Raw genomic sequence first — 13,741 nt, 5'->3', positions numbered from 1 at the left:
TGGCTGAAATGCAAAAGGAGAGTTTCACCTTCCTATCTCCTTCAGTCTGCATAGGGAACATAGAAAACAAAAGCAACCTCTCAAAGTTCATCAATACTAAGGAGTCATCAGTTGTTGCAAATTGTCAGCAATACTAAGGAGTTCATCAGTACTAACAAGTCATTGTGTCTGGGATGAGGCCTTTCTTACTAGGCTCCAAGAACTGGTACTGGCAATGGGGTCATTAAGAATAAATACTCCCTCACGGTCAGAAAGTCTAAAATGTACAAAGCAGCAGTTCTAGCTATAGCTCGATATCCCCCCCAAAATGCAACTTTCTGTGATTCCATCATTAGTGAGAATATTACATCACATACTTCCATCTAAAGCAAGAAGCAGAGCTGCTTCATATTTCTTAGGAACAACCGAGATAGCAGCTGATGGTTGAGCATGGCCTAATCTCTCTCCCCACCAAAAGGATCAAGGCTCTTACGTCTTCCCTGGTCATTTCCCTTCCAGCCCCTCCTTTTCCTCCTAGATCCAATAGAAGATAGAGATCCCAGAAGCAGGCTGTGAAAAGTGGAAGGTGAGCTGGGGGCAGCCCAGCCATCCTAGCTCTTAACTTCTTAGCTGTGTTGCAGGGCATATGGGTTGGGAGCAGAATCCAGGGAGTCATATCCTGGAATCACGTCCAATTAACTTATAGCTGGAAGAGTACTTTAAGGCAAAGTTGTCACGGTGTAGGTGAACAGAAAGAACTGAGGTACGGAGTCAAAACGAGAGACTTGAGAATGAGGAAATCTATAATTGAAAATAACAAAAAAGTGGGCAACTGGAAAGTAGTGTATAAAAATTCCAGAGATGGAGTTCAGATGATTTTCACATGATTCCAGCACAGGCACTCAAGGTAAACTTTATTCATTTAAAGTTACTAGACTGGCCAGGGTATAGTGGCTCACACCTGGAATCTGGGAGGCTGAGGTGGGTATATTGCTTGAGCTCAAGAGTTCAAGACCAACCTGAGCAAGAGCAAGATCCTATCTCTACTAAAAATAGAAAAAATAGCCAGGCGTTGTGGTCACGTGCACTTGTAGTCCCAGCTACTCAGAGGGCTAAGGCAAGAGGATCTCTTGAGTCCAAGAGTTTGAGGTAGCTGTAAGCTATGATGATGCCATGGCATTCTACCCAGGGAGACAAGAGTGAGATTCTGTCTCAAAAAATAAGTAAATAAATAAATAAAGTTATTGGAATGAGTAAGCAGTTTATTTTTCTCTGCCTCATTGATCTATTTTTAAGTCTCTGTTCCCTGCTATGTTATGGGAATTGAAGACAAGGACTTTAGCTGTAGTGGAAAAAGCATGTGCTTTGGAATAAGGCAGATCTATTTAAGTCAATCCAGCTGTTTGACATGGGTCAAGTTATTTTTATCACACTGAACTTTGGGTTCTGTGTGCATTATTGGACTGTTAAAAGAATTAAACGAGAGAAAAACATTTTGCATATAATCATCTTACATACACCATATAAAGTATTCAGTAGATGTTTTCTTCCTTTTCCCTTTCTGTATCTTCCACAGAGCTTTATATTTTAAAAGGTATTCAAAGTATTTATCAGATTGAGTATGTTTCTACCTCGTAAATCTGAACCCTGGTAAGGACAGCCTGGGGCAGGCATATTTATAAGGCTTTCACCTTGACCAGTTAATGTCACTGTTGTTAAATATTTTATCAAGCCACTGTGTTTGGTGCCAAATGCTGATCTGGTCTGTCTTTCTTCCATGTTGTCAGAGTCCCCCTTGAAGCTTATACTTTGTGAAGGCCTATTTCTTTTTTCCCTATTTACAGGACCTCTTCTCAATTCCAATTTTTATCATGGGGTATGAGAGTCATTTCCTTATACTCAATTCAAATAAAACCTCAACCACACACTCCAGGCATGGATACCCATAAGGAAAGACAGCTACCTTTCCTTCTTTTGTCGAATAGTTACTGAGCACCAATACTGTGCTGGGATGGACACAACCATTATCAATACATGATCCCTGCCTCTCAAGGAACTGTTCCTCCAGTGAAAAAGTAGGCATGTACCAAAGTATAATTAATTCTTTACTGATATGATACTACTTTTGTTTACCACTTTACCATTTAAATTGGTCCTGTTTTATTTTTTGTTTTTTATTTTTTTTGCGGTTTTTGGCCGGGTCTGGGTTTGAACCTGCCACCTCCAGCATATGGGGCTGGTGCCCTACCCCTTTGAGCCACAGGCGCCGCCTAAATTGGTCCTGTTTTAAAAACACATACATACACGTAGAAAAAGGATCGGAAAGATACGCACTAAGATGTTGGTAGAGATTATCTCTGAGTAGTGGTATTTGGGTGGTATTTTTTTCTTTCATTTTGTTGACCTAGAATTTCTAAATTTTCCAAAATTTCATTTTGAAATCTTTATAAGAAATCCATCACTCTCGTGTCCTTGCTAACAGACTGTAGTGACCTGCTCTTTCTCTTGCATGTAGCTTTTACGAGAATTGAAGCACCCTAATGTGATCGCGTTGCAGAAGGTATTCCTTTCTCACAGCGACAGGAAGGTGTGGCTGCTGTTTGATTATGCAGAACATGACTTGTGGGTAAGTGTAAACTTGCTGTATTTTTAGGAGTATTTTGTATAGGTATGGTGCATATACGTATATCATACATATTGCTATGCATAGAAAGGAAAGATTGCTCTGATGACTATAGTTAAAAATAAATATATCCTATTTTAGGCTGTTAAAGAAACCAAAATAGGGGGCGGCACCTGTGGTTCAAGGAGTAGGGTGCCGGTCCCATATGCCAGAGGTGGTGGGTTCAAACCCAGCCCCGGCCAAAAAAAAAAAAAAAAAAAAAGAAACCAAAATAGGCTGGGCATGGTGGCTCATGCCTGTAATCCTAGCACTCAAGGAGGACAAGGCAAGTGGATTGCCTGAGCTCACAGCTTTGAGACCAACCTGAGCCAGAGTGCGACCTCATCTCTAAAAAATAGCCGGGTCTTGTGGTGGGCACCTGTAGTCCCAGCTACTTGGGAGGCTGAAGCAAGAGCATTGCTTGAGCCCAAGAGTTTGAGGTTGCTGTGAGCTGTGACACCATGGCACTCTACTGAAGGCGACAAAGTGAGACTCTGTCTCAAAAATAAAGAAAAAATTAAAAAAACAAAATAAATATAATAAATGTAAATGTTGAATTTAAAGAATTTGTGTGGCTCGGCATCCATAGCACAGTGGTTACGGCACCAGCCACATATACCGAAGCTGGTGGGTTCAAACCTGCCCTGGGCCAGCTAAATAACAATGACAACTGCAACAGAAAAAATAGCTGGGTGTTGTTGCAGGCACCTGTAGTCCCAGTTACTTGGGAGGCTGAGGCAAGAGAATCGGCTAAGCCCAAGAGTTTGAGGTTGCTGTGAGCTGTGATGCTACAGCACTCTACTGAGGGCAACATAGTGAGACTCTGTCTCAAAAAAAAAATAAAAATAAAGAATTTGTGTAGTAAATTAACATTTTACTGAGGATATGGTATTTATAATATTCAAAAATTTCACTTCAGAATTTGTGTTTTTTTTTTTTGAGACAGAATCTCTCACTCTGTCACCCAGGCTAGAGTACCGCGGCATTAGCCGCACTTACAGCAACTTCAAACTTCACTTGGGCTCAAGTGATCCTCTTGCCTCAGCCTCCTGAGTGCTCACCATGACACCTGACTATCCTTTCTATTTTTAGTAGATAGAGTCTCCCTCTTGCTCAGGCTGCTCTTGAACTCCTGAGCTCAAGGGATCCTCCTGCCTTGACCTCCCAGAGTGCCAGAATTACAGGTGTGAGCCACTGTGCTCCACCTCAGAAAATGTTAATGAGTGGGAGATTTATGCAGGTAATTAGTGTCAGTTTACTAATATGTGTAGTGAAAATTACTTTCTTTTGTGATACTAATTGTAGTTCAAATTTAACCAACTATATACTTGTAAATAGTTTCTCTAATTAAGGTCAACCTCCTGCAACATTTTGCTATTTAAAAGTAGCTCCACCAGATAGAAGTATATATATGCCCGTAATAATTAATAAGTTTTTAAAAGAAGTATATGTGTGACTGTGAAAATTTTAAGGATGCTTTATAAATACATGATAAAAACAAAAATTCTAGTTCCTAAAATTAGGAATGAGGACATTTAAGCATTTATCTAAGGAACTGCTAAAAGTAAAAAAAATTCAAATTTGGCAATAATTAAAAATTATGGATTATTAAATTTTGATTCTATATGGTATAGTATATCATCTATATAAATTATATATCTGTTTAAGAATAACCTTAACAGACTCAGATATTAAAGGAATTTTCAGAGTTCTTGCTGTTACAGTAGATATTGATGAGAACCTTTAGGGTGTTCCTCTCAATTTTTTTCATGGCAATTCATAAAAATTGTATTTCTCCATTTTTTTATATTCTCCTATGTGTCTACCCAGGTTTACTTGATAATGTATGTACTTCACTTTGAACATCAGGGTATGATGAAAGATGTAGTGCATTAGACTGCTCGACTACTCGGGTCCTGTAGAACTGTACTGTTCGATATGGTGCAACATTAATTGTACCTTTTTTTTTTTAATATGGCTATTAAGAAGTTGAAAGTTATATATATGGCCCCCATTATTTTTCTTGTGGTAATTGCTGCTGTTGTACAAACTTTAATTTTCTTTTATTTCTTAAAATCACATGATTATTGAGCAATTGACAGAAAATAGGAAAACTGTGTAAGTAGCTCAATAATTTTACATACCTTTTGGTCATTTTAAAGTTAATGGAATAGTGTTGATTTCACCAGTATTGTTTGAATAGGATTTTGAATGGCCCTCAGTGTCCATCTTGGCAGAGGGTGGGGTGGAGGCAGAGATGGCAGCAGGGGGTGAAGGTGGGGGACAGGTAGCATTTCTTCCCTTTCATTACGTTATAATAACCCACAGTATACTGTGTGGATGAAAAAATTTGAATATGATGATCTATTTGTATTTATTTCAATGGGATTGAATTTTCATTTTTCTTTCCTTCCTCCTTTTTAGTGATTTCTTATTTAATATGAACTCCTAGGACTCTATCCTAATTCATTCTGTGCCAGAAGAAGGTGGAACTTGCCCAATAATTGAAGTATGCATGTAGTCAATGAAGTTGCCCAAATGTACTGAGTGCTTTTTTAACTCTTCCCTTCTGTCAGTAGAGAATATGACTAACACTATTCTTAAGCAGTTATTTAAACATCAACCCTTCTTTCCTTTTGGTTCTTTTTAATGAAAATCTTAATGGTTAAGCTCAAGAGTTTGAGGTTGCTGTGAACTGTGATGCCATGGCACTCTACCCAGGGTGACATGGTGAGACTCTGTTTCAAAAAAAAAAAAAAGAAAGAAAAAAGAAAGAAAATCTTAATGATTTCAATAAATCTAGTCATTTGACCTCACGTTGACATGATTATATTTACCTCCAAAATAGATTGCTCTTTTAGTTGACCTTATTATTCAAATTATTTTTATTAGCTATTCATAAGTAATTTTAAAATATAGAGCATTTATTACAGCTTTGATTGTATTTTATGGGCATAGATACTAGTAAAGATTATATTATGATAGTATTTTTTATTTTGATTTTTAGCATATTATTAAGTTTCACCGTGCTTCGAAAGCAAATAAAAAACCCATGCAGTTGCCAAGATCTATGGTTAAATCCTTACTTTACCAGATTCTCGATGGTATCCATTACCTCCATGCAAATTGGGTGCTTCACAGAGACTTGGTAAGTATTTTTTATATTCATTGATATGGTGTTTTCCTTTTTTTAAAAATATCTTTTTTCTTGGCATAATTATAATAAAACATAAATTATAGAAAATTTTGAAAATACACATAAGCAAAAAAGAAGCAATGAAAGTCACCCACGAATCTACAATCAAAAGACTACCATATTAACATTTGATGTATATATAATTCTTTCTGTATGGCTGTAAAATGTCAGTGTGATTTTAAGCAAATGATTACTGCATAATTTTAGTGGAGAAATTGCATGTGAAAAATACATTTCAACTCACTTTGTTCTTTATGTTATTGTTCATCTTTAATAAAAACATAATTAAAGACTGGGTTCTTATTTTTTCCCCCTTAACATTTAAACTGAAATATTGACATAGCATCTGCTAAAAAGGATTTTTTTTTATTAGCACTAACAATAAATAAATGAATAAATGATAAATGGAATATACTTATTAGGCAAAGTAGCCACAATTCAAATATTTGATTTCAATTTTTTATTCAGTGTACATGTAACAACCATTTACTAGTATCATATTATAAGCTAGATATTCATCTTCATATTGTCATTTTAGTTTATGTCACTGAAATATTTTTGTTTGGTTTTAGAATAGTGTAATCCTCATTTTGTCTTCAGTTTATCTTTTTTTTTTTTGAGAGATAGTCTCACCTTGTCACCCTTGGTAGAGTGCTGTGGTGTCACAGCTCACAGCAACCTCCAGCTCTTGGGCTTAGGTGATTCTCTTGCCTCAGCCTCCCGAGTAGCTGGGACTACACGCGGCCACTACAACGCCCGGCTATTTTTTTGTTGCAGTTTGGCCCAGGTCAGGTTTGAACCCGCCACCCTTGGTATATGGGGCCGGCGCCCTACTCACTGAGCCACAGGAGCCACCCTTCTCTTCAGTTTATCGTTGGAAGTTTTATTTTGTGCCTCCCATTCCCAAAGTGATTTCATGACCATTTTTTTCTTAAGCTTTTGTGAATTCTAGGGATGTGGGAGGGATACATCTAGGTAGAGTCCATTTTATTAACTGAGGAGAAGTGTTTATTAAAGAAAAAATGGATACATAAAGAGATGTAGTTAGTATCCCTTGGTTCCTTGTCATTTGGGCCTAGTGATGTGGTTTGATCATCTCTTGCTGTGGCATTATAATTAAATCGAGGCCGAATCACAGTGACCACAAAAGATACATTTACCATTTTAACAAAAACATTTCACTTTTAATTATTAACTACTTGCAGTTCTTCAAGACTTCTGCCTATCGCTTTCACATGAAAGCTATAACCGAGTTACAACCTAAGAATAGGAGGGAGGGGGATTGGTGGGATTACACCTGCGGTGCATCTTACAAGGGTATATGTGAAATTTAGTAAATGTGGAATGTAAATGTCTTAGCACAATAACTAAGAAAATGCCAGGAAGGCTATGTTAACCATTGTGATGAAAATGTGTCAAACGGTCTATGAAGCTAGTGTATGATGCCCCATGATCATATCAATGTACAAGGCTATGATTTAATAAAAAAAAAAAAAAAGAAAGAAAAAGACTTCTGCCTATCTACTTTACTATCAGCTGTAAGGCAGCATGTTTTAAAATGATTCTTGTGGCCCCAGCTACTTGGGAAGCTGGGACAAGAGGATCGCTTAAGCTCAAGAATTTGAGGTTGCTGTAGTTGTGATACTATGGCACTTTACCCAGGGCAACAGCTTGAGACTCTGTCTCAAATAAATAAATAAATAAACAAATAAAAAATAATAAAAAAAAATTGGTGTCATTTTAGGCATCACCTGTAGCTCAGTGAGTAGGGCACCGGCCACATACACTGAGGCTGGCAGGTTCAAGCACGGCCTGGGCCTGCTGAACAACAATGACAATTGCAACCAAAAAATAGCTGGGCATTGTGGCAGGCTCCTGTAGCTCCAGCTACCTCAGAGGCTTAGGTAAGAGAATTGCGTAAGCCCAAGAGTTTGAGGTTGCTGTGAGGCCACGTCCTTCTACCAAGGGCAGCATAGTGAGACTCTGCCTCAAAAAAAAAAAAAAAAAAGAAAGAAGGAAACCCCAGGCAGCACCTGTAGCTCAGTCACCAAGGACGCCGGCCACATACACACACCTAGGGTAGTGGGTTTGAACCTGGCCCAAACCTGCTAAGCAACAATGACAACTGCAACCAAAAAAAAAAAAAAAAAAATTGCTGGGCGTTGTGGCAGGCACCTGTAGTCCCAGCTACTTGGGAGGCTGAGACGAGAGAATCACTTAAGCCCAAGAGTTGGAGGTTGCTGTGAGCTGTGACATCACAGCTCTCTACCAGAGCGACAGCTTAAGCCTCTGTCTCAAAAAAAAAAAAATAATTCTTGTGTACATGAAGTTCTTATTATGAGAAGACTACATACATAAATGGGCTTTTAATCTGCTATGCATTTTTTAACCTATGCAAGTTATATTTTTGAGGTTATAATCTTGTTTGAATCGTTGATCAGCGTCTTTTATTGTGGATTAATTAATTGAGCTCCTATCTGTTGTTCACAAAATTGTATATTTTGTTCTAAACAGCATAGTTTAACACATTTTACTCATGATACTGTCACCTGAGTGTCCAATGATACTAAAACTCAGTATGACCAGGACTTAGTTTTTTCCCATCCAAACTTGCTACTACCTCTTTGTAGGTCTTTTTTTTTGCATTTCACATCCAGAACTTGCCAATTTCTTTCAGTATTTTATATAAAATATTTCCTTCATTCATCTATTTTCCCTTCTTTCCTGCCTTTCCCTCCTTATCTTTTGTTCTTCCTCCCTTTCTCCCTTCTCTCTAGTTCAGGCCCTTATTATCTCTTTATATTAATGCTGCTAGCCTATTAATGGTGCTAGCCTCTTGTCTCCCGGTCAGCAGTCTCTCTCTTTTCCAGTATACTTTAGACCTTTGACTACTCAGCTCCTGTTCAAGAACTTTGAATTGTTTTTTTCTTCATTTTTTTATTTTTTATTTTTTGAGACAAGGTCTCCCTCTGCTATCCAGGGTAAAGTGCAATAGTGTCATGGTAGCTCATGGCGGCCTCCAATTCCTGGATTCAAGTGATCTTCTTGCCTCAGTTGGGACTACAGGCCTGTGCCACCTTGCCTCACTTTTTCTGTTTTTGCCCAGGCTGGTCTTGGAACTCTTGGGCTCAAGCAATCCTCCCACCTTGGCTGCCAAAGTGCTAGGATTACAGGCATGAGCCACTGCACCCAGCCAAGAACTGAAATACAGAAGGTGTCAAAAACCTGTAACATTTTAAGAAAGGAAAAAATAGTGTTAAAAGTGTAATACTCAAGTCAGATTTCACTTTTGCAATTACCAGAGATATAAGAAACTATATAAGATAACAAATATTATCAGTATATATTTTTATTATTTTGATAACTTTTTCCTTTCTTAAAATACGTATACAGTTTTTGCCACCCTCTGTAGTTCCTCATTACTTACAGACTATAGCTCTAGTTCCTTCTATGGCTTCCAAGGTTCTTATCAGATGTAGCCCCAACTGCTTTTAAAATTTTTCTCTCTTCTGGCAGTGCCTGTGGCTTTAGGAGTAGGGTGTTGGCCCCATATACTGGAGGTGATGGGTTCATCCTGGCCCCAGCCAAAAACTGCAACCAAAAAAAAAAAAAAAAAAAATTTTTTTTTCTCTATTCCTTTCACATACTCTTTACTACTGAACTATTAATTGTTCCTGTGTCCTCAGATTTCCTCAGTCAGCAAGGGTGCCGGCCACATACACCTAGGGTGATTTGGGGATCTTTTTGTTTGCCGCAACCTTTAGTTTCCTTCTCTTAACTAGGTATTCAAATACTACCTGTCTTTCAGGGTCAAGCAGAAATGTTAAAACTTACCCTCACATCCATTTCTATGTGGAAATAATCTCTTCTTGTTGTTGGTTCCTCCTGTGTTTCATCTTCACTTTTCTCATGGCTGTTTATGTGTTAGTGGTATAGTAATTGTTTGTAGATGTCTTGGATCACCTGCCTGTAAACTTCCTGAAAAGAGCAGCGTCTGCTGCTTTTTGCATATGATTACCCCTTTACACAAGAGGTGCTGAGGAAATATTTCCTCCATGAAGGAGTATCAGTGAGGATTTTGATCATTGCATTTTTTTGGATCAAGTATTTTGAACATACTGTCCTCATTGAAAATTTACTTTTTTCTTTTTCTTTTCTTTTTTTTTTTTTTTTTGAGTCAGAGTCTTAAGCTGCCACCCTGAGTAGAGTACTATGGCATCGTAACTCACAGCAACCTCCAACTCTGGGGCTGAAGCAATCTTCTTGCCTCAAGATTTTTTTCTACTTTTAGTAGAGATAGGGTCTCGCTTTTGCTCAGACTGAACTTGTGAGCTCGAGCTATCCACCCACCTCTGTCTCCCAGAGTGCTAGGATTACAGGTGTGAGCCACCATGCCCAGCTAGTATCTTCTTGTATGTATAAAGCACTGAAGGATAAGGGCAGTACAGATACGACTGCATGGAAGACCTTCTCTCAAGGAGCTTATAGTCTGAGAGAAGAAATCTGTCACACTCACAAACAATGATACTGTATGGTAGATAAGAGAGAGTGTGATTGTAGCTATGTGAGTGCTACAGACCAAATGCTAGTGAAGGTCAGAAGAGGTTCTGAGGCGGGATTAAAGGAAAGCATCAGAGAGCAGGTGGCATTTAAGCTTGACTTTGAATGATGAGTAGACTTTAAATAAGAGATTTATGGGATGAAGGTAACTTAAGGGACTGTCGTTTTAGGGTGGTTTTTGTTGGCTTTTTTTTTGTTTTTTTTGAGACAGAGTTGCATGTAGTCACCCTGGGGTTGAGTACTGTGGTGTCATAGCTCACAGCAACCACAAACTCTTTTTTTGTTTGTTTGTTCATTTGTTTTTTAAGAGACAGAGTCTCACTTTATTGCCCTCAGTAGAGTCCGTGGCGTCCCAGCTCACAGCAACCTCCAACTCCTGGGCTTAAGCCATTCTCTTGCCTCAGTCTCCTGAGTAGCTGGGACTATAGGCGCCCGCCACAACGCCCGGCTATTTCTTTGTTGCAGTTTTGCCGGGGCTGGGTTCAAACCCACTACCCTCGGTATATGGGGCCGGTGCCCTACCCACTGAGCCACAGGCACCATCCAAAACCATAAACTCTTGTGTTCAAGTGATCCTCTTGCCTTAGCCTCTGAGTAGCTGGGACTACAGGCTCCTTTTTTTTTTTTTTTTCTTTTGCAGGTTTTTGGCCAGGGCTGGGTATGAACCCACCACCTCTGGCATATGGGGCCAGCGCCCTACCCCTTTGAGCCACAGGCGCCACCCCGGACTACATGCTCCTGCACTACACCCGGCTAGTTTTTCTTTTTCTGTTTTTAGTAGAGATGGGGTCTTGTATCACTCAGGCTGGTCTTGAACTCATGAGCTCAGGGAATCCACCCACCTTGGCCTCTGAGAATGTTAGGGTTACAGGCGTGAGCCATAGCACTCAGTCTTAAAGGAATGTTGCATGTAAAAATTTTGAGGTTAGAAAGCGCTTGGATTGTCTCAAAAAGGATGTGGTCTGGCTGGCTGAAATATGGACAACCTTAATTGGGGTAGCATGAAGTAAAACTAAAAACACATGTGTGAGAGCCTGATTGAGACAGTCCCTCAATATCATGCTTGAGATTTTGGGGATCTTTTTGTTTGCTGAAGTCCTGAAAGTCTGTGAACAAAATAAAGCTTTCCCCTCCCACTAAAGAAACCACCACTGATTATTATTGCTTTGTCCATAACATGACCACAATATTGAAAATGTATTCTGAGTGTGTTTCTAACCTGTTATAGCATTTGTTTATGATTTGCCCACACATTTACCAAATGTCTCCACTCCTTAAGTAACTCTAATGAGATTTGAAACTTTGAATCAATAGGAATATAGCCTCCTAATTGTTTTAACTGATCATGACTCTTTATGTCTGTACTATATTGTCATGGTTTTACCAAAGTACTTTTAGGAGTAGAAGATTTAAGCTATATGTTTACTTTATGTATTTAGAGACAGAGTTTCACTATGTTGCCCTTGGTAGAGTGCTGTGGTGTCACAGCTCATGGCAACCTCAAATTCTTGGGCTTAAGCGATTCTCTTGCCTCAGCCTCCCAAGTAGCTGGGACTAGAGGCACCTGCCACAACGCCTGGCTATTTTTTTGTTGTGTAGTTGTCGTTGTTGTTTGGCAAGCCTGGGCCGAGTTTGAACCCGCCAGCTCTGGTGTATGTGGCCGGCACCCTAACCACTGAGCTACAAGCACCAAGCCTGTATGTTTACATTATATTCTGTAGTAGATACAGAAATATAAATATACCATATATGAATATGGTGTCAAAAGGAGGAGGATGGAGACATTTAAAAAATTACTATTTTTTTATGTAAAAAATTATTATTTCTTTTTTCTTTTTGAGACGGAGTCTCACTTTGTTGCCCTCTTTGGAGTCCACTGGCATCATCTTAGTGCATTGCAACCTCAGACTTCTGGGCTCAAGTGATCCTCTTGCCTCAGCCAACCCAGTATCTGGGACTACAGGTACCTGCCACCTTGCCTGGCTAATTTTTCTATTTTTAGTAGAAACAGGGTCTTGGTCTTCTTCATGCTGGTCTCGAATTCCTAACCTCAAGCAATCCGCCCACCTCATTCTCCCAGAGTGCTAGATTACAGGCATGAGCCACCGAGCCAAGCCTGAACAATTATTTTTTGTGAATTTAAGCGTAGAATTGCTGGCTTAGTGCCTATAGCTCAGCGGCTAGGACGCGAGTCACATGCACCAGGACTGGCGGGTTCAAACCCAACGAGGGCCTGCTAAACAATAATGACAATTATTACAACAACAACAAAAATAGCCAGGCATTGTGGCAGATGCCTGTAGTCCCAGCTACTTGGGAGGCTGAGGCAAGAGACTCGTTTGAGCCCAAGAGTTTGAGGTTGCTGTGAGCTGTGACGCCACAGCAATCTACCCAGGGTGACATAGTGAGATTCTGTCTCCAAAAAAAAAAAAAAACAGAATAGAATTGCTATTTTAGTCAATGACTATTTTTTTTTTTTAATGCTTTATTTCCTATTGCTTTAAGAAATCTGGCTTTATACTATTTGTTAGTCCCAGCTGTTTCAGAATGCTCACCAAATTTTTATTTTATTGAGAAACCTGGAAAATCCGTACAATGAAAGGTGTTAGAGAGTAAATATAAATTTGTAGTATAATAGGAGCCATTGTTTGGGACAGCACACACAGAAGTTTTACATCATCAAAAAGATTGGTGTTTTTCATTATGATTGACTTTATATCTGGAAGAATATTTTAATTATATCTTTTGGATCCTAGAATTTAATACAGAAATAGAGAGTTTAAATTGATGAATTGAAGCCAGGCACAGTGGCTCATGCTTGTAACCCCAGGACTCTGGGAGGCTGAGGCGGGTGGATTGCCTGAGCTCACAGGTTCGAGACCAGCCTGAGCCAGAGTGAGATCTCATGTCTAAAAATAAGTAGGCGTTGCGGCGGGCGCCTGTAGTCCCAGCTACTTCAGAGGCTGAGACAAGAGAATCGCTTGAGCCCAAGAGTTTGAGGTTGCTGTGAGCTGTGATGCCATGGCACTCTACCTAGGGCAACAGCTTGAGACTGTCTCAAAAAAAAAAAAAAAAAATCGAGTAATTGCTTTAAAAGGAAAGGGGAAAGAGTGCTGAATATATTCATCTTGGCTGAGAGATAATGAAGTAGAGACATAAGTCTACAAATATTTGGAACTTGTAAACACTAAGAGAAAAGATGTATTTTAATTTTGCAGCAGGATGTAACTAAGAGTAAGAAGATGAAATATAGGATGACTCACTTTTATGAGATTACTATTCTGGTAGATTGGAGGAATGCCAGGACATTGTTTATCTCTTATTTAAAATTATGAGCTTCTTGA

The 13,741-nt window shown here is 39.1% G+C and overlaps 1 protein-coding gene across 6 annotated transcripts in view; it reads left to right on the top strand.

The window, feature by feature from the left end:
• Nucleotides 1–13,741, top strand: part of CDK19 (cyclin dependent kinase 19) — a 187,973-nt gene that overhangs the window by 115,190 nt on the left and 59,042 nt on the right. For all 6 annotated transcript variants that reach the window (XM_053591882.1, XM_053591883.1, XM_053591886.1 and 3 more), the window contains 2 exons: nucleotides 2,495–2,605; nucleotides 5,649–5,789. In XM_053591882.1, the coding sequence (XP_053447857.1) occupies nucleotides 2,495–2,605; nucleotides 5,649–5,789 (252 nt within the window). The remainder of the gene's footprint in view (nucleotides 1–2,494; nucleotides 2,606–5,648; nucleotides 5,790–13,741) is intronic.

This window comes from Nycticebus coucang, chromosome 5 (genome assembly GCF_027406575.1).
Source record: "Nycticebus coucang isolate mNycCou1 chromosome 5, mNycCou1.pri, whole genome shotgun sequence".
Lineage (NCBI taxonomy): Eukaryota > Metazoa > Chordata > Mammalia > Primates > Lorisidae > Nycticebus > Nycticebus coucang.
This window is presented reverse-complemented; position numbering and strand designations above follow the sequence as displayed.